The sequence below is a fragment of the Salvelinus alpinus genome, chromosome 4, assembly GCF_045679555.1.
Source record: "Salvelinus alpinus chromosome 4, SLU_Salpinus.1, whole genome shotgun sequence".
NCBI classification, from domain to species: domain Eukaryota; kingdom Metazoa; phylum Chordata; class Actinopteri; order Salmoniformes; family Salmonidae; genus Salvelinus; species Salvelinus alpinus.
Window position 1 is genome coordinate 2,012,867 of NC_092089.1, and position 26,025 is coordinate 2,038,891.

At 48.4% G+C, this 26,025-nt stretch overlaps 1 protein-coding gene across 3 annotated transcripts; it reads right to left on the reverse strand.

The window, feature by feature from the left end:
- On the reverse strand, positions 1-26,025 carry LOC139572708 (protein virilizer homolog). 3 transcript variants are annotated; one of them, XM_071395408.1, is made up of 25 exons: positions 25,907-26,025; positions 25,154-25,266; positions 20,945-21,031; positions 19,889-19,937; positions 19,616-19,778; positions 19,387-19,506; positions 18,979-19,191; positions 16,305-17,023; positions 16,065-16,202; positions 15,654-15,880; positions 14,864-15,546; positions 14,043-14,125; positions 9,249-9,731; positions 8,996-9,151; positions 8,568-8,803; positions 6,659-6,908; positions 5,547-5,764; positions 5,282-5,414; positions 5,016-5,165; positions 4,756-4,910; positions 1,505-1,601; positions 1,259-1,422; positions 804-1,153; positions 518-670; positions 1-361 (listed from the first exon to the last, which is right to left on the reverse strand). In XM_071395408.1, exons 1-25 carry the CDS (start codon positions 25,967-25,969, stop codon positions 189-191), a joined length of 5,376 nt encoding a protein of 1,791 aa, XP_071251509.1. In that variant the 5' UTR covers positions 25,970-26,025; the 3' UTR covers positions 1-188. The 3 variants fall into 3 exon arrangements, with proteins under 3 accessions (XP_071251509.1, XP_071251508.1, XP_071251507.1); XM_071395407.1 differs by having other exon boundaries at positions 4,756-4,907; positions 18,952-19,191; XM_071395406.1 differs by having other exon boundaries at positions 18,952-19,191.

The following is a 26,025-nucleotide window of genomic DNA, read 5'->3' on the forward strand; positions in this document are numbered from 1 at the left end:
TTCTCAATCACAGAACTTTATTGAGTCTGAACAACAATGTAAAAGAACTAAAACAAAATACAACAAATTCCACACATCATCATCAATAGAATCACACAGAGGACACGTTTCCATGGAGATTATGTACTCATTATTCCTGATTGGTCCGTTAAGAGCCGTGACGGGCTGCAGTCATTGGCCAGGTTTGTTTACCTGGTGAAGGAGCGAACGTGTCGTCCCCTCCCCCCTCCGCTGCCTCCCCCACCGCTAAACTTCCCCCCCTGGGACCCCCTCCCCCCTCCTCCTCCCTGACTCAGCCACGACAGGCCTGTACCCCCACGACCTCGAGGGGCGCGGTCCCGCGGAGCCAGGCGATATGCACCTGGAAGAGAGGGAGAGGGAGCGAGAAGAACAACAGTGACCATCAGTAATTGTGCATGAAAGTATTATCTTGTATTCATGTTGTTCTCTGAATATGTATGTGTGTGTGTTTATACAGTATGTACGTGTGCAAACGGGTATGTGTGTGTGTGTGTACCTGCAGGCTGCTGGCGTGAGGGCAGGGGGCCGCGTGTGAAGTTGCTCTGCCCGCCCCTGGCATCACTGTACGTTCCTCTGTGGGTAACCGGTGGCAACGGACCACTCCACGACGTGCCACCTCGCCCACCCTCACGGCGGGCATTATAGTTACCTAGAAGGGAGGGGGATGGGAAGACATGTTAGTCAAAGGTTCTTTGAAAGACAACAGACCCACTTGTTAGTTTACAACAATGTCGGTGTGTGTGTGTGTGTGTGTGTGTGTGTGTGTGTGTGTGTCAACATACCAGACAGCAGCACTCCTTTAGGCTGCGGTGGGGTGAAAAAGCGTGTCTGCTGGCTGTGGAAGGCAGCCCTGCCTCTGTTCCCAGTGAACAGGCCTCTGGTGGGGGGTTTGGGGGAGCTCTTAGGGGGTCGCTTGGGGGGCAACAGGCCCAGGGGAGTCCCAACGTCTTTAAACTCCGCCGCCACAAAGTCATCCACGTGCATGCTGGGAGGGCGCGAAGTGTTCTGTTTGCGCTGGCGGAAGATGTCGTGGGGGCGACAGAGCTGTCCCCCGAAGCCGCCTCTACCTCGACCGCGAGGAGCAGCCATCATGTGGGCTCTCTTAGCTGGCTCGATGTAGTCTGACTTACCACTGCAGGGAGGAAGAGGACGACACAGGCATCTTTGTTAACATGTGGGTCACATACAATCACATTATGTACCTGAAGGTGATAAAAGTGTGTGTGTGTGTGTGTACCTGGTGATGAAGGTCTCGTGTTTGTGCTTGCCCAGCCTGAAGCCCTTGTTAGTTTTGGTATGACTGGGAGACAAGGGCTCAGACAGGAAGGAGCGTTCCAGCTCTGACTTCAGGTCCAACTCTGGACAACACTCCTGGGCCAGGCCTAGCAGGTCCACCTTCACCTAGGGACAGAGAGGTTTACTCACACACACACACACTGACAGAAAGACACACACACATTCAAACAACACACAGGTGTCTCACCATGTCTAGTTCAGCCTCCATGTCATCAGTGTGGAAGGGGGAGAACCACAGAGCCTTCAGCTGCTCATCCAACACCTCCGACAACACAAACACCGTCCTGCAGGAGAGAACACACACACACAGTCAGAACAGGACCCACACAGCTTCGAGTCAAAACTGGGTCCATAGCATTCAAGACAAGCCAAATTCCCCAAACAGATTGAGTTCATACAGGCGCATAATTTAAAAAACAGTTGAATAAAATTGCACTTTTGTTAAAGGTGCACTATGCAGAAATCGCTCTGTCATTTCCTGGTTAATAAAATTCTAATAGTTTGCCTAATTTCAGTTTATGTGACAAAACAGGCAAGTATCGTGTAGAGAATCATTGTACGATCTAAACCGCATTATAAACTGGGTGGTTTGAGCCCTGAATGCTGATTGGCTGACAGCCGTAGTACATCAGAATATGACAAACACTTATTTATACTGCTCTAATTACGTTGGTAACCAGTTTATAATAGCAATAAGGCACCACGGGGGTTTGTGATATGGCCAATATACCACGGCTAAGGGCTGTGTCCAGGCACTCGGCATCCGTGTTGCGTTGTGCGTAAGAACAGCCCTTAGCCGTTCTAAAGTACAGGACTGTTTTGCTATCAAAGACTGGAACATGTTCCGGGATTCTTCCGATGGCATTGAGGAGTACACCACATCAGTCACTGGCTTTATCAATAAGTGCATCGAGGACGTCATCCCCGCAGTGACTGTACGTACATACCCCAACCAGAAGCCATGGATTACAGGCAACATTCACACTGAGCTAAAGGGTAGAGCTGCCGCTTTCAAGGTGCGGGACTCTAACCCTGAAGTTTACAAGAAATCCCACTATGCCCTGCGACCAACCATCAAACAGGCAAAGCGTCAATACAGGGCTAAGATTGAATCATACTACACCGGTTCCGACGCTCGTCAGATGTGGCAGGGCTTGCAAACTATTACAGACTACAAAGGGAAGCACAGCCGCGAGCTACCCAGTGACACGAGCATACCAGACGAGCTAAATCACGTCTATGCTCGCTTCGAGGCAAGCAACACTGAGGCATGCATGAGAGCATCAGCTGTTCCGGACGACTGTGTGATCACGCTCTCCGTAGCCGACGTGAGTTAGACCTTTAAACAGGTCAACATACACAAGGCTGCGGGGCCAGACGGATTACCAGGACGTGTGCTCCGGGCATGTGCTGACCAACTGGCAGGTGTCTTCACTGACATTTTCAACATGTCCCTGATTGAGTCTGTAATACCAACATGTTTCACATCAACACCATTATCCCAGAAACCCTAGACCCACTCCAATTTGCATACCGCCCAAACAGATCCACAGATTATGCAATTTCTATTGCACTCCACACTGCCCTTTCCCACCTGGACAAAAGGAACACCTATGTGAGAATTCTATTCATTGACTACAGCTCAGCGTTCAACACCATAGTACCCTCAAAGCTCATCACTAAGCTAAGGAACCTGGGACTAAACACCTCCCTCTGCAACTGGATCCTGGACTTCCTGACGGGCCGCCCCCAGGTGGTGAGGGTAGGTAGCAACACATCTGCCACGCTGATCCTCAACACTGGAGCACCCCAGGGGTGCGTGCTCAGTCCCCTCCTGTACTCCCTGTTCACCCACGACTGCATGGTCAGGCACGACTCCAACACCATCATTAAGTTTGCATACGACACAACAGTGGTAGGCCTGATCACCGACAACGACGAGACAGCCTATAGGGAGGAGGTCAGAGACCTGGCCGGGTGGTGCCAGAATAACAACCTATCCCTCAACGTAACCAAGACTAAGGAGATGATTGTGGACTACAGGAAAAGGAGGACCGAGCACACCCCCCTTCTCATCGACGGGGCTGTAGTGGAGCAGGTTGAGAGCTTCAAGTACCTTGGTGTCCACATCAACAACAAACTAGAATGGTCCAAACACACCAAGACAGTCGTGAAGAGGGCACGACAAAGCCTATTCCCCCTCAGGAAACTAAAAAGATTTGGCATGGGTCCTGAGATCCTCAAAAGGTTCTACAGCTGCAAAATCGAGAGCATCCTGACTGGTTGCATCACTGCCTGGTACGGCAATTGCTCGGCCTCCGACCGCAAGGCACTTCAGAGGGTAGTGCGTACGGCCCAGTACATCACTGGGGCAAAGCTGCCTGCCATCCAGGACCTCTACACCATGCGATGTCAAAGGAAGGCCCTAAAAATTGTCAAAGACGTCAGCCATAGACTGTTCTCTCTACTACCGCATGGCAAGCGGTACCGGAGTGCCAAGTCTAGGACAAAAAGGATTCTCAACAGTTTTTACCCCCAAACCATAAGACTCCTGAACAGGTAAACCAAATGGTTACCCAGACTATTTTCTTTGTGTGGCCCCCACCACCAACCCCTCTTTTACGCTGCTGCTACTCTGTTTATCATATATGCATAGTCATTTTAACTATACATTCATGTACATACTACCTCAATTGACCCGACCAACCAGTGCTCCCGCACATTGGCTAACCGGGCTATCTGCATTGTGTCCCACCACCCGCCAACCCCTTTTTTTACGCTACTGCTACTCTCTGTTCATCATATATGCATAGTCACTTTAACCATACCTACATGTACATACTACCTCAATAAGCCTGACTAACCGGTGTCTGTATATAGCCTTGCTACTGTTATTTTCATGTCTTTTTACTGTTGTTTTATTTCTTTACTTACCCACCCACACACACACACACACACACACACACACACACACACACACACACACACACACACACACACACACACACACACACACACACACACACACACACACACACACACACACACACTATTGGTTAGAGCCTAAGTAAGCATTTCACTGTAAGGTCTACGCCTGTTGTATTCGGCGCACATGACAAATAAACTTTGATTTGATATTGGCCATATAGCACACCCCCTCGGGCCGTATTGCTTAAGTGAAATATATCTTCCATGACTGTTTCTGCTGTTTGAAGCTGGTGTGCAAAACAGAAAGTAAAAGATGCAAAAATGAAATTTAAGAACTGGAAGCATAAAAATAGCGCACATATAACAGACCTACCGCTTCTAGACGTGCGTTCAGTGAGAATGACAGATCTATAACTCACATTTCTATGTGAATTTGTTCCACTTGCACAAAAAGTTACATATTGCAGCTTTAACGGTATCTATTGGGCCAACAGTGTCAGTGGGCGGTACCTGTGGTTGAACTGGGCCAATAGCGTGTCAGGGTTGGGTAGAGTGGGCTCCGTCTCAGGGGGAGAAGATGCGTCCATAGTGGTCTCCAGCGTCTGTCGTAGACCAATCACATTTTCCAACAGGGTCTCCAATGAATCCTCCTCCTTGCACAGCTTCTACAAACACACACACATGACAGTTACTTCCACTATTTCCGACCGGAGATCTGTACTTGCATTTATAATCATTACTATGCACAAAGTGTGTGTGTGTGTGTGTACCGTGATGTGTTTCTCTAGTGTGTTTAGAGGGTGTGTGTCAGTCTCCTCCCACTGCAGCAGAGCCTTCATCTCTGAGCCAGTCAGAGCCACAGACCTTGGGGGCGGGACCAGCCCGGACTCTTCCCCTCCACTCTCCTCCCCACAGCAACCCTGGGTATGAGAAGAGAGAGCGACAGAGACAATGATTAATGATATACGGGCGGATCGGCCTTCACATCGGCAGATAATGGTTGATCATGTTAATATGGACTTGTTTGTGGTTTTACCAGAGGGTCAGTGTTGAGGATCTGTCGTAGGAAGTCCAGCAGAGCAGAGAGGAGTTCAGCCGAGTCTTTCCTGAAGGAGAACACCTGTCTCTTCAACAGAGCACACACACTGGCACTGTGCTTCTTCAGAGCCCTAAAAACACACATCTCTAAAGTTGAATTCGGTGTTCCACAGGGTTCAGTGCTTTAACCACTACTGTTGTCTCTATACACATGCTACACTTGCATTGATCTAAACTCCTGGCAATGAGGAGTGTGTGTGTACCCTTTGAGGTGGTAGAGTCCATAGTCATGTTCTGTGAGGAACATGAGTGTTCTGAGACAGGTGAGGAGCAGAGCGGCACTGCTCTCTCCATTCCCCAAAACCTCCATCAGAGAGTCGCACACTGATGAGATCATTTCCCGTCCTGGCAGGGCATTGGCCAGTTGCTCGGCCTCTGACACACACCCCTCGGCTGGGTGGGGCACCACCAGAGAGATGTCCTAACACACACACAGCAGAGTTAACCCAATGAGTCCCACCGTTTACAAAAACGTCTGTAGAGTCAGAATGATTTGAGATGCTTGGCAAACGCTGACTGTCAGGAACACAAACACGTAACATGTTTCGTCTCTATGATGCTCATAAACTACACAAGAATCGTTAGAAGGTAAGGGGTTCTTCTACATAGAAGACCATAGTAAATCCCAGTACATAGTGTCTATAACACTGTAAGGGGTTCTTCTACATAGAAGACCATAGTAAATCCCAGCACATAGTGTCTATAACACTGTAAGGGGTTCTTCTACATAGAAGACCATAGTAAATCCCAGGACATAGTGTCTATAACACTGTGATAAGCTCACATAGTTGCTGTTATAAACTCTGAACAGTTGTCACTGACAGGTTAGATATTCATTTTCCAGTGAGCAAACCATTTCTGTACTTAGAGCATTCTTATAACTACATTTCTATCGGGTTTTTGCTCTGTCAATAAAACTCATGAATGCAACTGTTTATGTCAAATAGTTAGGTGTTCTACTTGTAGCCCTGGTTGTCCTGAAAAGAACATGGTAAAACACTTCATTGTGAAACTAAATATAACGGCTGGACATGCAGATAAATGAAAGTCAGATACATGTCTTGGGACTGATGGGGTTAAACACCTTTCTCTATCCCTCTACCGCTCCCTCTTACCTGGCTCAGCCTGATATACGACCCCCTGCTAGTCTGACACATAGTTCAGACTAAAGAGCATCCAAAAAGACCTACATGTCTATGAACATAACACGCACCAATTCACCCCATACCTCTCCATTGTTATAGCTGGAGGAAAGACAACAGCTAGTGGATGAAGTGCATTAGCTTCATACAATACCAGGTGCTTCGTGTGTTACCTGGTCACACAGTGACTGCAGGACAGTTCCCACCAGCTCTGCACAGTGCTGTTGTGGCAGGGCGTGGTCAGCAGCGGGAACCAATAGGGACAGTAGCAGGGGGAAGACATCAGCCAATGGCTCGTCTCCAGGGGCGGAGCCAGAGAGCAGGTGTAACGTTGCGATCTTACAGGCTCTCTGGGAAACCAGGGTGTCGAATAGAGAGAGGAGACGCAGGACCTGCCCCCAACCGGGACTCTTACCCTCAACACTGAAAAACACAACCACACATACCGAAATCAAAAACACAACCACACATACCGAAATCAAAAACACAACCACACATACCGAAATCAAAAACACAACCACACATACCAAAATCAAAAACACAACCACACATACCAAAATCAAAAACACAACCACACATACCAAAATCAAAAACACAACCACACATACCAAAATCAAAAACACAACCACACATACCAAAATCAAAAACACAACCACACATTCCGAAATCAAAAACACAACCACACATACCGAAATCAAAAACACAACCACACATACCAAAATCAAAAACACAACCACACATACCGAAATCAAAAATACACCCACACATACCGAAATCAAAAACACAACCACACATACTAAAATCAAAAACACAACCACACATTCCGAAATCAAAAACACAACCACACATACCGAAATCAAAAACACAACCACACATACCGAAATCAAAAACACAACCACACATACCGAAATCAAAAACCCAACCACACATACCGAAATCAAAAACCCAACCACATATCGAAATCAAAAACACAACCACACATACTAAAATCAAAAACACAACCACACATTCCGAAATCAAAAACACAACCACACATACCGAAATCAAAAACACAACCACACATACCGAAATCAAAAACACAACCACACATACCGAAATCAAAAACACAACCACACATACCGAAATCAAAAACCCAACCACACATACCGAAATCAAAAACCCAACCACATATCGAAATCAAAAACACAACCACGCATACCGAAATCAAAAACCCAACTACGCATACCGAAATCAAAAACACAACCACACATACCGAAATCAAAAACACAACCACACATACCGAAATCAAAAACACAACCACACATTCCGAAATCAAAAACACAACCACACATACCAAAATCAAAAACACAACCACACATACCGAAATCAAAAACACAACCACACATTCCGAAATCAAAAACACAACCACACATACTAAAATCAAAAACACAACCACACATACCAAAATCAAAAACACAACCACACATACCAAAATCAAAAACACAACCACACATACCAAAATCAAAAACACAACCACACATACCAAAATCAAAAACACAACCACACATTCCGAAATCAAAAACACAACCACACATACCGAAATCAAAAACACAACCACACATACCAAAATCAAAAACACAACCACACATACCGAAATCAAAAATACACCCACACATACCGAAATCAAAAACACAACCACACATACTAAAATCAAAAACACAACCACACATTCCGAAATCAAAAACGCAACCACACATACCGAAATCAAAAACACAACCACACATACCGAAATCAAAAACACAACCACACATACCGAAATCAAAAACCCAACCACACATACCGAAATCAAAAACCCAACCACATATCGAAATCAAAAACACAACCACGCATACCGAAATCAAAAACCCAACCACGCATACCGAAATCAAAAACACAACCACGCATACCGAAATCAAAAACCCAACCACACATATCGAAATCAAAAACATACACATCAGAGAAGGTAGCATGGTGGTGAAATAATATACAGAGCCAATTTGGGATTTATTTGGCTTGCCATCTTTGTTCAAGAGGTGCATAAGGGTGTGTTTGCGACTGTCTTACGGCTGTAGTTCCCCCAGCAGGAATTCCAGCAGGGTCTTCATGATGAGGGTGGCGGTGGGAGAGGAGAGGTCAGCCAGCTGGACACACACACGTCGCAGCATGGCCAGCAGCGGAGGACAGCTAGTTCCACACACACACCCGAGGGCGTCCGCAAACACACCCCACTGCACCCGCAGGTGCATGCTCCACAACTTCCTGGTGTTCAACGCTACAGCCACGTCCTGGACAGAGATCACCTGGAGGGGGACCGGCACAACACACAACTAGAAATCGGTTTCCCTTCGGTTTGGATGTTTCCAACATGAAAGTCCTACAGCTTTCAATCCTCATGAATTGATTAGTTTGTTAAGTGTCCATCCGACGACCTCCAGACTGTTGCTGATGATGGCTGTAGCAACATGAGAAGCAGCAGGCGTGTGTGTGTGTACCTGCGTGCTCTGCATGGGCAGGGGAAGTGGCAGCAGTTCAGACAGCAGGGTGAGGCCAGAGAAGAGTCCCTCTGGTGCTTTCAGTAGAGAGCCCAACACCTCCTTCAGCATCAGAGACCATGTGTTACTGAGCAGAGTCTCCTCTGTGTGGGTCATCTACAGGGGAAATGATACCCAATTTATTACACGCACGCACGCAACACACACACACAACACAACATTATGTTAAAGGTCAATCAGAAAAGAGCTCTACCTGTTCGCTGACTCCCTGTGTGAAGGTGAGCAGCACATCTACGATGAGGGCCTGAACCTTGGTCTCCTCCCAGTCTAGACGTCCAGAGGACGGGGCTGAACACACGACCATGTGTAGCGTCACCAACGTGCTCGCCACACGTGTGTCCCTGAACTGGAAGGCCCCGCTGCGCAGCAGCTCTGTCAGCATGGTCCGCAGCAGCCTTAGCGTGTTAGCGCACACGCCAAGGATCATACAGCGCTGTGGGGTAGGTCCCATGTGTCCGTGCACACGCCAGGCAGGCAGCAGCACGCTACACAGCTTCTGGAGCACACAAACACACGTGTCCAAGCCCTCCCCAGAAAACAACTGCACTCCCGCTAGACTCCACTTCAGATCTCTCTGCTGAGCCTCTACGGCGGGAGGGGGACAGGCGATCTGGCAGAGGACCCTCAGAGCAGACATCAGTCCACTTCCCTCTAGAGTCAACACGTTCTGGACGTTCTACAGGGACACACACGGGACACACAGGACAGAATGGGTTTTCTGTTAGTAATATGACCAATAATACACATGTACATACAGTAAGTATTTTATTTACATCAGCCACACACAGTGCATTCGGAAAGTATTCAGACCCCTTGACTTTTTCCACATTTGTTACTTTACAGCCTTATTCTAAAATGTATTAAATTGTTGTCCCCCCTCTATCTATGCACAATAACCCATAATGACGAAGCAAAAACAGTTTAAAAAAAATAAACATTGCAAATATATATAAAAAAATATATTAATTAAATATCACATTTACATAAGTATTCAGACCCTTTATTCAATACTTTATTGAGGCACCTTTTGCAGAGATTACAGCCTTGGATCTTCTTGGGTATGACACTACAAGCTTGGCAGACCTGTATTTGGAGAGTTTCTCCCATTCTTCTCTGCAGATCCTCTCAAGCTCTGCAGGTTGAATTGGGAGCATTGCTGCACAGCTATTTTTCGGTCTCTCCAGAGATGTTCAATCGGGTTCACGTCCGGACTCTGGCTGGGCCACTCAAGAACATTCAGAGACTTGTCCCGAAGCCACTCCTGCATTGTCTTGGCTGTGTGCTTAGGGTTGTTGTCATGTAGGAAGGTGAACCTTCTCCACAGTCTGAGGTCCTGAGTGCTCTGGAGCAGGTTTTCATCAAGGATCTCTCTGTACTTTGCTCTGTTCATCTTTCCCTCGATCCTGACTAGTCTCTCAGTCCCGGTCGCTGAAAAACATCCCCACAGCATGATGCTGCCGCCACCACCATGCTTCACAGTAGAGATGGTGCCAGGTTTCCTCCAGACGTGACGCTTGGCATTCAGGCCACAGAGTTTAATCTAGAGCAGAGAATCTTGTTTCTCATGGTCTGAGAGTCAAATTGGCAAATTCCAAGCGGGCTGTCATGTGCCTTTTACTGAGGAGTGGCTTCCGTCTGGCCACTCTACCATAAAGAACTGATTGGTGGAGTGCTGCAGAGATGGTTGTCCTTCTGGAAGGTTCTCCCATCTCCACAGAAGAACTCTGTAGCTCTATCAGAGCTCTATCAGAGTGACCATCGGGTTCTTGGTTACCTCCCTGACCAAGGCCCTTCTTCCCCGATTGCTCAGTTTGGCCGGGAGGCCAGCTCTAGGAAGAGTCTTGGTGGTTCCAAACTTCTTCCATTTAAGAATGATGGAGGCCACTGTGTTCTTGGGGACCTCACTGCTGCAGAAATGTTTTGGTACCCTTCCCCAGATCTGTGCCTCAACACAGTCTTGTCTCGGAGCTCTAGGAATAATTTATTCGACCTCATGGCTTGGTTTTTGCTCTGACATGCACTGTCAACTGTGGGACCTTATATAGACAGGTGTGGGCCTTTCCAAATCATGTCCAATCAATTTAATTTACCACAGGTGGACTCCAATCAAGTTGTAGAAACATCAAGGATGATCAATGGAAACAGGATGAATAAGGCGGTAACGTTTTAAAAAATGCAGAAAAATTCAAGGGGTCTGAATACTTTCCAAAGACGCACGCGCTCTCTCTCTCTCTCTCCCTCCAAGATCTGGGTCAGCCACTGTCACAACTATTTGCATGTACCGCAGGGCAGCTCTCTAAGCCCTCTACTGTTTTCTTTTTTTACCAATGACCTGCCACTGGTATTACACAAAGCATGTGTGTCCATGTATGCTGATGATTAAACCGTATACGCATCAGCAACCACAGCTAATGAAGTCACTGAATCCTTAACAAAGAGTTGCAGTCTGTATTGGAGTGGGTGGCCAGTAATAAATTGGTCCTGAACATCTCTAAAACTAACAGCATTGTACTTGGTACACATCATTCCCTAAGTTCTAGACCTCAGCTGAATCTGGTAATGACTGTTGTGGCTGTTGAACAAGTTGAAGAGACTAAATTACTTGATGTTACCTTAGATTGTAAACTGTCATGGTCAAAACATATAGATTCAATGGTTGGAAAGATGCTTTTTTGACACCACACTCCACAGGCTCTAGTTGTATCTTATCTTGATTATTGTCCAGTCATATGGTCAAGTGCTGCAAAGAAAGACCTAGTTAAGCTCCAGCTGGCCCAGAACAGAGCGGCACGTCTTGCTCTTCATTGTAATCAGAGGGCTAATATTAACACTATGCATGCCAGTCTCTCTTGGCTAAGAGTTGAGGAAAGACTGACTGTTTCTTATAAAAACAAGAAGTGACGCAATGTGTTGGAAATTCCAAATTGTTTGCATAGTCAACTTACACACAGACACACAATCACACACCCCACCAGACATGCCACAAGGGGTCTTTTCACAGTCCCCAGGTCCAAAACAAATTCAAGGAAGTGTACAGTATTATACAGAGCCATAACCGCATAGAACTCCCTTCCATCTTATATAGCACAAGTGAACCGCAAACCTGGTTTAAAAAAACAAATAAACCAACACCTCACAAGGCCTCTCCCGCATGTGACCTACTTGTTGTGCATATGTACTGACATGTATGTATAACCGTCTCCCGCATGTGACCTACTTGTTGTGCATATGTACTGACATGTATGTATAACCGTCTCCCGCATGTGACCTACTTGTTGTGCATATGTACTGACATGTATGTATAACCGATCGATGTGCGCACACACAGACACGTTAATGTTTTTAAATTGTCAAGTCTTTTGTCTCAAATGTATTTTTTGTTATGTGTCGTACCCCAGTCAGACCCCAGTCAGACACCAGTCAGACCTCAGTCGGAACCCCAGTCGGAACCCCAGTCGAAACCCCAGTCGAAACCCCAGTCGAAATCCCAGTAAGACCCCAGTCGGAACCCCAGTAAAACCTGTCGGAACCCCAGTCGGAACACAAGTAAGACCCCAGTCGGAACCCCAGTAAGACCCCAGTTGGAACCCAGTTGGAACCCCAGTAAGACCCCAGTCGGAACCCCAGTAAGACCCCAGTCGGAACCCCAGTAAGACCCCAGTTGGAACCCCAGTAAGACCCCAGTCGGAACCCCAGTAAGACCCCAGTTGGAACCCCAGTAAGACCCCAGTCGGAACCCCAGTAAGACCCCAGTCGGAACCCCAGTAAGACCCCAGTCGGAACCCAGTAAGACCCCAGTCGGAACCCCAGTAAGACCCCAGTCGGAACCCCAGTAAGACCCCAGTTGGAACCCCAGTAAGACCCCAGTTGGAACCCCAGTAAGACCCCAGTCACACCCAGTAAGACCCCAGTCGGAACCCCAGTTGGAACCCCAGTAAGACCCCAGTCGGAACCCCAGTAAGACCCCAGTCGGAACCCCAGTAAGACCCCAGTTGGAACCCCAGTAAGACCCCAGTTGGAACCCCAGTAAGACCCCAGTCGGACCCCAGTCACACCCAGTAAGACCCCAGTCGGAACCCCAGTTGGAACCCCAGTAAGACCCCAGTCGGAACCCCAGTAAGACCCCAGTCGGAACCCCAGTAAGACCCCAGTTGGAACCCCAGTAAGACCCCAGTTGGAACCCCAGTAAGACCCCAGTTGGAACCCCAGTAAGACCCCAGTTGGAACCCCAGTAAGACCCCAGTTGGAACCCCAGTAAGACCCCAGTCGGAACCCCAGTTGGACCCCAGTCACACCCAGTAAGACTAGCTGTCGCCATTGAAGATCCTAATAATTCAAATCAAACTAGCTGACTCCATGATGAAGGACGTCTCTGCTGAAATCCACCAAAGGAGTGGTGCAGAGACCATGCTTTGTAGAATTCAGGTCCGACTATATGAATAAAATGTATTATGAAACGCTTACCGTGTACCTATGTTTGTTCTTTAGTTGCGTGCCTTTCTTTCCGACAGTTTGCCCGTTGCTGTTGCTCTAAGTTGGCAACTCAGCGCAAATTAGCATTTGTCAATTGAATCTCAACAAGGAAACAGGATGTTTTTGAATAACGTTTATTGAAAAAGTATGGATTTCAGCTAACAAAGAAAGGCACGCAACTACAGAGGACAAACACAGGTACAAGTTAAGCGTTTCATAATTATAATATATATTTTTTTAAGTATAGACCTTGGGCGAATCAATGTAGTCGCTGCTGAATTCCACAAAGCCTAATCTCTGCTTCACTCGTTGGTGGATTTCATCAGAAACTTCCTTCACCATGGAGTGGAGTTTAGTCAGCAAGTTATATCAAAGCAAGTCGGTGTGTGTGCGTGTGCGTGCGCGCGCGCGCGTAGGGAGCTGAAGGCCTGCAGCCAAGTCATCATTATGAAGGATTAAACAAACAGCAACAACAGGTTATCAGTCCTTGAGGACATGTAGTGTAACGGCTCACCTGTTTGATGTAGTCTATGAGGCTGGGGATGCTGCCCATCTCCAACTTCACCTTGTCCAGAGGTTCCAGCCACTGACTCAGCTCTGGAACACAACACCAACACTGAGAGGATCACTTAGTGTTGCAGTTCACCTTTGCAAGGAATTCTGAATATAGTTTAACACATGTTTTTTGTTGTTTTTTGGGGGGTACTTTTCTCCCCAATTTCGTAATATCCAATTGATAGTAACAGTCTTGTCCGATCGCTGCAACTCCCCTGCGGACTCGGGAGAGGCGAAGGTTGAGAGCCATGTGTCCTCCGAAACACGACCCGCCAAGCCGCACTGCTTCTTGAAACACCGCTCGCTTAACCCGGAAGCCAGCCGCATCATGTCGGAGGAAACACCGTCCAGCTGGCGACCGGAGTCAGCTTGCAGGCACCCGGCCCGCCACAAGGAGTCGCTAGAGCGCGATAGGACAAGGAAATCCCAGCCGGCCAAACCCTCCCCTAACCCGGACGACGCTGGGCCAATTGTGCGCCGCCTCATGGGTCTCCCGGTCACGGCCGACTGTGACACAGCCTGGGATCGAATCCGTCGATGCAGTGCCATAGACCGCTGCACCACTCGGGAGGCCTTCAACACATTTCTAAGGGGTGATGGGTAGGGCTATGTCATTACAATGATAGAGGTGGGTGTAGAAGTATTTTTAAGATGAAGGTTAAGGGACTACTAGTTCACCCACTGTTGATAAGGTTGGTTTGGAGTTATAGGTCAGAGGTTAGGGGTTAAGGTTGGATACCAACCTAGCATTGTTATAGTCAGGGGTCAGGAGCTACGCACCCTGTAGTTTAGCGTTGGTGTCATCAGCCTTGGCCAGGATGAGTAGAGGAGCAGCGTGTTGTTCCATGGTACGGAGATCACTGGAGTTCTGAACCACCATCAGCACCAGCATACACGCATAGTTATAGGTCACCGCCTTCCGGGCCTTGGCCTCCCCGTGTCCGTCCTTGCTGTGGTGCTGCAGCAGCGTAACCAGACAGGAGAGGTTGTTCTCCAGGCTGAAGACGTGGGCCACAGCGCTCCTCCCAGTCTGTGTGAAGGTGATGAGGTAGAGGGCATGGAGCATGCTCAGTACCTCTGCACTGTCCCCCTCCTCTAGCCCCACCCCTCCCTCCCCCCCGGCAGTCACGTGACTCATCAGCTCAGACACGCTCTGGAGGGCATGCAGCGCCTGCATCAGCCACACCCCCAAACCCTCTTCACCCAACCCGGGGCCCCAGAACCCGCCGTCGCCCCCAGTGACCATAGGCTCCTCTCCCTCAACCTCGGCGACGGTTGCTAGGAGGCGGAGCAGCAGGTTGGTAGGCGTGGGCTGGGCCAGCATGAAAAGCAGTCCTGATTGGGTGAGAGACAGAAAGTGCAGGACTTCCCTGACGGCGTGAGTGACACCTGTATGCCCCGCCGCCACTGCTGCTGACAACGCCACCGCCGAGCTCTCCAGGAAGTGACATGCATGCATGTACCTGTGGGGTGGGGGGGAAGAGTTATTAGTACAAATGACTGTGTGTGTGTGTGTGTGTGTGTGTGTGTGTGTGTGTGTGTGTGTGTGTGTGTTTGGTGTTGTACCTACCTGTACAGTGTAGGGTAGGGGTCGTCTCTCTCCTGTGGACCCGTAATGCGTGCGGTTGTAGGGAAGGCCTTTCCAGGGGGCTGGACCATGGTGTGGGGGGCGGTCTCTAGAAGGTGATGTAACTCTTCTAGAACCCCAGCCAACCTATCCAGCTCAGCCTCGCTGACAGGGGAGGGGCCTAATGATGTCTCCTCCTCCATGGCTATGTCAGGCTCCTCCCCCTCATCCTGAAATATAACACTGATAATTCTTATATACTGATATTCTGTAGTAATTATGTGGACAGTAGAACCTCAGTCATAGAAACCCCAGAGTTCCACACTGAACTGGGAACTGGTTATGAAATGGGAAACTTTATCAGACCCAAATAACTGTTCTTAAAACGCAGATCTCCAGTCAGTGTGTGCTTACCTGCAGAGGTTCGCTCCAGGCTGCCGCTGTCCTCTGCAGATCAGTCATAACCTCATAGGCGTGGCTTTTCTGCAGAATGGCGTTGCCCGCGGTTACCACCCGCACGGTTTCCTCCCCCAGGAACAGCTGCACCAACCGCTGCAGGCGACACACACACACACACATACACACAACCTCAGTTAGAAACACACGCAGCCTCTCTATTATAAGGTCTTCATGTATGTCTATGGCCCCTCTCACCTGGTATCCACTCCTCTCCATCTCCCCCTCCTGTAGGAAGGCCTCCACACCAGCGGGGGCACTGGTCAGAGCATCCAGAGCCCTCAGGATACACAGCTTCAGCGTGGACGACACATGGTCCACCTGGAGCAGCTCTAGTAGGAGCTCCAGTGCTCCCTCGTGCAGCAGCGCAGTGAGGCCCTGTGGGCACTCGGCCAAGCAGGAAGCCAGCTTAGCTCCAGCTTTCAGCTGCCTGAGGTTTAGAGCAATGGGTTGGGTCAGAGCTATCTCCATACTAAGACCCTGAAGAGCCCATTGGACCAGAGCTCTAATAGGCCCCTCCCATTCCCCCTGTCCAATCAGAAAGCCCAGCCCTCTAGCGAGCAGCCCTGATGCCTGCTCTAGGGCCGTGACCCAGCGGGAGTCACGGTCCTCTCCTATCCCAGCCAGGAGCTCTCTCATCTGGGCAACAACCTCAGCCTCTGCCCCTTCTCCACCTCCAGGCCCCTCTGGACCAACACACACAGCCCCCCTAGCCCTCTCCAGCTGGGAGTCGAAGCGGGTCTTGTAGGGAGGGGTGAAGTAGAGCAGTGGGCGTAGCTCTCTTTCGTAGGGGTCGTACTGGACTGGGGGCACAGAGGCCAGGTCTTCAGGGGTGTAGTCAATGTCAAAACTGGCCAGCTTAAAACTCCCATTGTCCAAGTCATCCTCATCACTACTGATCTCCTCATAACCATCACCTGGAGAGAGGAGGGAGGGTGAGGAGGGAGGGTGAGGAGGGAGAAATATTGTAAAACAACAAAAACACAAACACAGCAAAAGAAAAGGCCTCACTCACAACACTCTCATAAGTTGTAAAACATTAATAACATGATGAAATTACAGTTCACTCAACCAAGAGTTAAGAATGTTAGGGAACCACAGCACAGTTAGTTTGTCATGCAAGAGGATCTGATACTACAGCAGCAACAGCCATGGCTCTAAGCCTTATTATTACAACTGGTTAGGCTGGTTATAACAGCACAGAGGAGGGTGTAGGGTGGAGGGGTCTGAGCACGGTGTAGGGTTAGGGTGGAGGGGTCTGAACAGGGTGTAGGGTTGAGGGGTCTGAGCTGGGTGTAGGGTTTAGGGGTCTGAGCAGGGTGTAGGGTTAGGGTTGAGGGGTCTGAGCAGGGTGTAGGGTTAGGGTGGAGGGGTCTGAACAGGGTGTAGGGTGGAGGGGTCTGAGCAGGGTGTAGGGTTAGGGTTGAGGGGTCTGAGCAGGGTGTAGGGTGGAGGGGTCTGAGCAGGGTGTAGGGTTAGGGTGGAGGGGTCTGAACAGGGTGTAGGGTTGAGGGGTCTGAGCTGGGTGTAGGGTTAGGGTTGAGGGGTCTGAGCAGGGTGTAGGGTGGAGGGGTCTGAGCAGGGTGTAGGGTTAGGGTGGAGGGGTCTGAACAGGGTGTAGGGTTGAGGGGTCTGAGCTGGGTGTAGGTTTGAGGGGTCTGAGCAGGGTGTAGGGTTGAGGGGTCTGAGCAGGGTGTAGGGTTTATGGGTCTGAGCAGGGTGTAGGGTTAGGGTTGAGGGGTCTGAGCAGGGTGTAGGGGTCTGAGCAGGGTGTAGGGTTAGGGTGGAGGGGTCTGAACAGGGTGTAGGGTTGAGGGGTCTGAGCTGGGTGGAGGTTTGAGCAGGGTGTAGGGTTGAGGGGTCTGAGCAGGGTGTAGTGTTGAGGGGTCTGAGCAGGGTGTAGGGTTGAGGGGTCTGAGCAGGGTGGAGGGGTCTGAGCAGGGTGTAGGGTGGAGGGGTCTGAGCAGGGTGTAGGATTGAGGGGTCTGAGCAGGGTGTAGGGTTTATGGGTCTGAGCAGGGTGTAGGGTTGAGGGGTCTGAGCACGGTGTAGGGTTAGGGTTGAGGGGTCTGAGCAGGGTGTAGGGTTGAGGGGTCTGAGCAGGGTGTAGGGTTGAGGGGTCTGAGCAGGGTGTAGGATTGAGGGGTCTGAGCAGGGTGTAGGGTTGAGGGGTCTGAGCAGGGTGTAGGGTTGAGGGGTCTGAGCAGGGTGTAGGGTTGAGGGGTCTGAGCACGGTGTAGGATGGAGGGGTCTGAGCAGGGTGTAGGGTTGAGGGGTCTGAGCAGGGTGTAGGATTGAGGGGTCTGAGCAGGGTGTAGGATGGAGGGGTCTGAGCAGGGTGTAGGGTTGAGGGGTCTGAGCAGGGTGTAGGGTTGAGGGGTCTGAGCAGGGTGTAGGGTTGAGGGGTCTGAGCAGGGTGTAGGATTGAGGGGTCTGAGCAGGGTGTAGGGTTAGGGTTGAGGGGTCTGAGCAGGGTGTAGGGTTGAGGGGTCTGAGCAGGGTGTAGGGTTGAGGGGTCTGAGCAGGGTGTAGGGTTGAGGGGTCTGAGCAGGGTATAGGATTGAGGGGTCTGAGCAGGGTGTAGGGTTGAGGGGTCTGAGCAGGGTATAGGATTGAGGGGTCTGAGCAGGGTGTAGGATTGAGGGGTCTGAGCAGGGTGTAGGGTTAGGGTTGAGGGGTCTGAGCAGGGTGTAGGGTTAGGGTTGAGGGGTCTGAGCAGGGTGTAGGGGTCTGAGCAGGGTGTAGGGTTGAGGGGTCTGAGCAGGGTGTAGGGTTGAGGGGTCTGAACAGCATGCCAGAGCACACACACACTGTCTGTCCTGCCGTCACACAGGAGCCCCCCTACCTTCCTCCATCTCTTCCTCCTCCTCACCCTCATCCTCCTCCTCTTCCTCCTCCTCAGGGGCGCTACACTCTGTCCGTGCATCGTCCTCTTCTTCCGGCTCTTCATCCTCTTCCCCCTCCCCCTCTTCCTCAGGCTCGGCGTCTGAGTAGGGGTCGTCGGCAGGCAGTGAGCTGCGCTCAGGTGAGACCGCCTCCAGGTAGTCCTCCCCTCTTTCAGTCGGCTCCGCCTTGGCCACTCCAACTGGGACAGTCACCATGGACACCACAGTCGGTTATCACGGCAACCAAAGAGGGCATCAGGTATACACGGATACAAGCTTGCACAAATACATGGAAATGTTTCTTTTGGCAAGGTTAGCTAGTTGAATATACAGTATGAAATCTGTCCCTGTGAGATGAACATAGAGATGCAGAGAAGTGTGTGTATGTGTGTTACCGGTCACTGGAACCGGCTCCTCATCATCATCATCTGGTGGGGGCGGTCCAGGAGGGGTGCGGGGGCCTCTGGGAGCTGGTCTGGGGGGACTGACATTATACTGCTCCTCCTTATCCCACTCTGAGACACACACAGTTTAGTCCACCTTGTGTTTTCCCTTTTGCCATGGAAAGTATGATAGTATTGTGATAGTGGTATCCTGGCAACCCTAGTATGAGTCTTTACCCACCTTGTTTGATGATCCTCTTGAGGCCAGTCTGTTGTTGGGGGGGTGGGGGAGGGGGAGGTGGGGGAGAGTCCCGGTCGTGACCATGTGACCTTTCTGCTGTACCGTACACCGCCACCGTCAGACTGGTGTACCATCCACGCAGCACCAGTCCATCTGTGTTCACCTACACAACACACACACTCACCATTACAAACACACAGCGACACACACAACACAGTTCACCTGTAGAGAGAACAGTGACCTTTCTACAGACAGAGGGGGAGGAGTCTTTACCTTTCCATTGGGCCTGAAAACGATGGACTTGTTTTCGTCATATTCAAAACTGTAAGGACGAGACAGCGAGAGAAAGAGAGACAGAATTATCACATTTCCATTAGTAGTGGAGCAGGCTACAGTAGAGGGGCTGATGTACTGCAAGTTCTCTCTCAGGTGAACAACAACGGCCTGTGAGCTCTTGACTAACATTAGGTTGTGCCTGTGTTCGCTGTTGGAATGATCGATGTGGCATTCTGGGTTCTACATTCTGTTGTGTGTGATTCTGCAGGTGCAGCAACAGGGCTAAGTTTCTGGCGACCCGTCTCGGAGTGAACAAGGACTAAGACAGTCGTCACAGATTGGTCTCTGCCCTGACAGGTTCTACAGGTGAGACTTGAGCTCTCAAATACTTTTATAGACACATTCTGGGAAGTGAAAAAAAGGGAGGGGCGGGGAGAGAGAAATAGACAGATACTGGGAGGGCAGGAGCGACAGCGAGAGACAGAGGAAGAGGTAGAGAGAGAGGGATACAGACAGAGAGAGGAAGAGGTAGAGAGAGAGGGATACAGACAGAGAGAGGAAGAGGTAGAGAGAGGAAGAGGTAGAGAGAGAGGGATACAGACAGAGAGAGGAAGAGGTAGAGAGAGAGGGATACAGACAGAGAGAGGAAGAGGTAGAGAGAGAGGGATACAGACAGAGAGAGGAAGAGGTAGAGAGAGATGGATACAGACAGAGAGAGGAAGAGGTAGAGAGAGATGGATACAGACAGAGAGAGGAAGAGGTAGAGAGAGATGGATACAGACAGAGAGAGGAAGAGGTAGAGAGAGAGGGATACAGACAGAGAGAGGAAGAGGTAGAGAGAGAGGGATACAGACAGAGAGAGGAAGAGGTAGAGAGAGATGGATACAGAGCTTGAGAGAAGTAGAGGTATATTCGAGAACCCCTCTTTGGAAACAAGTGCTTTAATTAATACTTTTAAGTGCTATCCTCTGGGTCCACATTGTAAATTTCTGTTGTGTATGTCTTTTACACAAATACATTCAATTCAAATAGAAGGTACAAAGTGTTACTGACCTGCCCAGTCTGTGGAAGCAGGCGTTGCTGGGTTTAGTGAGGTTGTTGAAGAAAAGCTCCAGCTGGAAGGAATGAGGCGATGTCTCCCTGGAAACACAGACAGGAACAGGATATGACATCACCACTCAGCCCCCCTTTCAGCCACATGAGAGATCCCGTCTGTCAGGCTACGATTACCTCACAAATCACCCAACTACCCCGGTGAGAATGAGGCCAAACTGAACATTACAGCTCTGGGGCCTCATTTATCAATATTGTGTAGAAACTTCTATTAAATAGTTATTTTAGAATGTTCGTAAACATAGAAAAAGTGTGATTTATCAAACAATCCTACGAGCTTCATGCGTACACCGGTAGGAGATAATCGTTGATAAATACCAAATGTTCTCAGCCCCAGTGCTCGTGCACGACCTTGGCTATTTGCATTTTGAAATGCCCCCAATTAATCATACAAAATCATCCCTTTAAAGCCCGTGGGGAATATACCACACCGTACCAGGATATACAACGTTGCAACCAAAGAAAGCTAAGAAAATAGGAGGTGCTAGTGTCAGAGATTGAGTACAACCAAAAGGGTTTATTTGTCTCTCAGTTGTGGCTTGACCAGTAAAACCATTAAGACTATGAGTTGCGTTAGCAATGGTAAATCTACTTCAAATGAGTAGACAACAGTCAGGAATAAGCCATCCATCCTCAACAGCTACTTCCTGTAGGCTATAGGCCAACATTGGCCACCACATTCAGCAGCGTCTTCTGCCCGTCACATAAATGATCACCTGCACATTAAGAGTGGAAGCCTTTTACGTCCACATAGTTCAACTCGTTTTGGGATGATGCTTTTATGGCGATGTGGGTGCCGTCTATTGCTCCGTTCGTATTTGGGAACCCATTGATGGCAAAGAAACCCCTCTTGACTTCAACCTGTTGGGCGACGGTGTAAGGAAATTGTACGTTACAGTTTGTTTTACTGATGATTGCATCCAACACACTGTCTCATCGAAGTTGTGAGATGCCAATCGGCAAGCTCCCGATGCCAAAACCTGAGGGTGGACAGCACTTGGATGTGCACCGGAATGGCATGTGGTTGCCTTTTTAAAGTAAGTCTTAAGTCCTCACAGAAATCTTTGGCTCATCACATATCATTTTCCAAAACCAATCGTTACTTTCTGAGAAAGATCCTACTACTGCACAGATACTACTGCACTGTTGGAGCTACGAACACAAGCATTTCGCTACACCTGCAATAACATCTGTTAAATATGTGTAAAATTTGATCAACCTCTCATTCAATTTCCCATTATCTCAAGTCTTTTATCATATTTCAACAATGGTTTCACTTTCACACGCGCCTCTAACTTTGGGCTCCCGAGTTGCGCAGCGTCTAAGGCACTGCATCTCAGTACAAGAGGCATCACTACAGTCCCTGGTTCGAATCACATCCTGCCGTGATTGGGCGTCCCATAGGGTGGCGCACAATTGGCCCAGCATCGTCTGGGTTTGGCCGGGGTAGGCCGTCATTGTAAATAAGAATTTGTTCTTAACTGACTTGCCTAGTTAAATAAAGTTTAAATTGAAAAAAAATAACAAATGACTGTACTTTGTGTGAATTATTATAGTAACAAATGCACTGGTGCTCAAATGATATGCCTGTCAAGATATGTTGCATGAATTCACAATGGAAATACAATGACATCAAAAATGATTGAATTATTACTCCATCACAATTTCAGACATTTTCAACATATATTTCCCCCCCATTCTACGCTTGACAGTTCCCTTACACCTCGATCACACCGACAGCGTCATTACGTTTGGTACACTAGAAGTACATTCCCAAATGGAACGCTGCATTTGGTACACTAGAAGTACATTCCCAATGGAACGCTGCGTTTGGTACACTAGAAGTACATTCCCAATGGAATGCTGCATTTGGTACACTAGAAGTACATTCCCAATGGAACGCTGCATTTGGTACACTAGAAGTACATTCCCAAATGGAACGCTGCATTTGGTACACTAGAAGTACATTCCCAATGGAATGCTGCGTTTGGTACACTAGAAGTACATTCCCAAATGGAATGCTGCATTTGGTACACTAGAAGTACATTCCCAAATGGAACGCTGCGTTTGGTACACTAGAAGTACATTCCCAATGGAATGCTGCGTTTGGTACACTAGAAGTACATTCCCAAATGGAATGCTGCATTTGGTACACTAGAAGTACATTCCCAATGGAACGCTGCATTTGGTACACTAGAAGTACATTCCCAATGGAATGCTGCGTTTGGTACACTAGAAGTACATTCCCAATGGAATGCTGCGTTTGGTACACTAGAAGTACATTCCCAAATGGAATGCTGCATTTGGTACACTAGAAGTACATTCCCAAATGGAACGCTGCGTTTGGTACACTAGAAGTACATTCCCAATGGAAAACTGCATTTGGTACACTAGAAGTACATTCCCAATGGAACGCTGCATTTGGTACACTAGAAGTACATTCCCAATGGAACGCTGCATTTGGTACACTAGAAGTACATTCCCAATGGAACGCTGCATTTGGTACACTAGAAGTACATTCCCAATGGAATGCTGCGTTTGGTACACTAGAAGTACATTCCCAATGGAATGCTGCGTTTGGTACACTAGAAGTACATTCCCAAATGGAATGCTGCATTTGGTACACTAGAAGTACATTCCCAAATGGAACGCTGCGTTTGGTACACTAGAAGTACATTCCCAAATGGAATGCTGCGTTTGGTACACTAGAAGTACATTCCCAAATGGAATGCTGCGTTTGGTACACTAGAAGTACATTCCCAATGGAATTCTGCGTTTGGTACACTAGAAGTACATTCCCAATGGAATGCTGCGTTTGGTACACTAGAAAGTACATTCTCAATGGAACGCTGCGTTTGGTACACTAGAAGTACATTCCCAATGGAACGCTGCGTTTGGTACACTAGAAGTACATTCCCAATGGAATGCTGCATTTGGTACACTAGAAGTACATTCCCAATGGAACGCTGCGTTTGGTACACTAGAAAGTACATTCTCAATGGAACGCTGCGTTTGGTACACTAGAAGTACATTCCCAATGGAACGCTGCGTTTGGTACACTAGAAAGTACATTCTCAATGGAACGCTGCGTTTGGTACACTAGAAGTACATTCCCAATGGAACGCTGCGTTTGGTACACTAGAAGTACATTCCCAATGGAATGCTGCGTTTGGTACACTAGAAAGTACATTCTCAATGGAACGCTGCGTTTGGTACACTAGAAGTACATTCCCAATGGAACGCTGCGTTTGGTACACTAGAAGTACATTCCCAATGGAATGCTGCGTTTGGTACACTAGAAGTACATTCCCAATGGAACGCTGCGTTTGGTACACTAGAAGTACATTCCCAATGGAATGCTGCATTTGGTACACTAGAAGTACATTCCCAATGGAATGCTGCGTTTGGTACACTAGAAGTACATTCCCAATGGAATGCTGCGTTTGGTACACTAGAAGTACATTCCCAATGGAACGCTGCATTTGGTACACTAGAAGTACATTCCCAAATGGAATGCTGCGTTTGGTACACTAGAAGTACATTCCCAATGGAACGCTGCATTTGGTACACTAGAAGTACATTCCCAATGGAACGCTGCATTTGGTACACTAGAAGTACATTCCCAATGGAACGCTGCATTTGGTACACTAGAAGTACATTCCCAATGGAACGCTGCGTTTGGTACACTAGAAGTACATTCCCAATGGAACGCTGTGTTTGCCTTGCAGAATTGCGTTACAGTTTGTTCTATGTGGTGCATACATTGGATTTATTGAATTTATGCATCAAATTGTATGGTAGACGGTTTGACATTAATGGTAGCAGAAGGTGAATGTTGAACTTTCGTTGAACACATATCCAGATGATGCTGCGTACCATTTTGCGCAATGAGGCTGTAGGTGTAATCAAGGCATTATTCCACCACTTGGCACTGTGTGAGCACGGTCATGGCAAATGTTCATATTGATAAATCGCACACTTTGCGCGGAAATGATCCCACGCATGGTTTACGCACATATTTGTGCCTATGCATGATTGTTTGAGGCCCCTGAAGTTCCCCTCACACACATCCCAGTCTCAGATGTCACATAGCTAGTAGTATATATTTATTTAGCTCTCCCTTATACACCTTGAATGATGGTTTCTTACCCGAATGCCCGGTTGTCTGGCAGGCTGGTGTGTGCTTTAATTCCAGGGGGAATGACGCGCACCTCTGTGATCAGGACCCCATACGGGAACCGCACCACATCCACATTGGTCAGCTACAGACAGAACACATTTTAATAATTTCACTGTAAGGCCTACCACATCCGTTGTATTCAGCGTATGTGAACAATAAAATGTGATTAGATTTTTATTTAGACCATGTTAGTGCACAACAGAAACAGTCAGCACTTTTTGTGCCATACAAAAACAAAAAGGGACAACTGGGAATTTCGTGTATACATCTGCAGACAGTAACTGTAGGCTATATCTGTAAAGATGAACAGTATGAAAACTGTCTGTGTAACGTAAACAGTGTGAGTCGCTAACTAGCAAGTAAACACACACGTTAGCTGTGTGACTAGCAAGCGGGTAAACAATCTGCGTACACGCCGTTGCCGACTGTCGTTATCCGTTATGGCTAGCTAGTTTCGCGTATCCCTATCCCCGCTGCAACTGTAGAAGAGACCACTGAATATAAGAACCCGTAACCTACTTAAAAACGTAATACCTTGTTAGGAAACAATGCATCACACTTAGTTTGGAAGGACGAGTTAGTTATTATGCAAGGTGGCCACTGTGTTAGCATTAGCCTAGGGGAACGGGGGGATCAGAAGCTGTAGTTAGCTAGCTAACTGGAATCTCAGCAAAGTACACTCCTGGGATAAAATAGCAAGTGGTATTAACATATTTAACTACCTCTGCACTTTGATGTTTGAACGTATCCAGAAAAAGAAGCTCCGTTAAAGTGTCCCCCGCCATGTTTTTCTGTTTTCACTTGGGGTAAACTTCCGGATCTAGCCACAACGGTTTCCGGG

What these genes read in the sequence shown, in the direction of transcription:
- LOC139572708 (XM_071395406.1), bottom strand. Translation starts at nt 25,969, where the DNA reads ATGGCGGGGGACACTTTAACGGAGCTTCTTTTTCTGGATACGTTCAAA. An exon ending in CCCTACCCTACACTGTACAG is followed by an intron (nt 15,547 to 15,653) that starts GTAGGTACAACA and finishes CCCACCCCACAG; the next exon opens with GTACATGCATGCATGTCACT. An exon ending in TGCAGTCACTGTGTGACCAG is followed by an intron (nt 5,765 to 6,658) that starts GTAACACACGAA and finishes TGTGTGTGTTAG; the next exon opens with GACATCTCTCTGGTGGTGCC.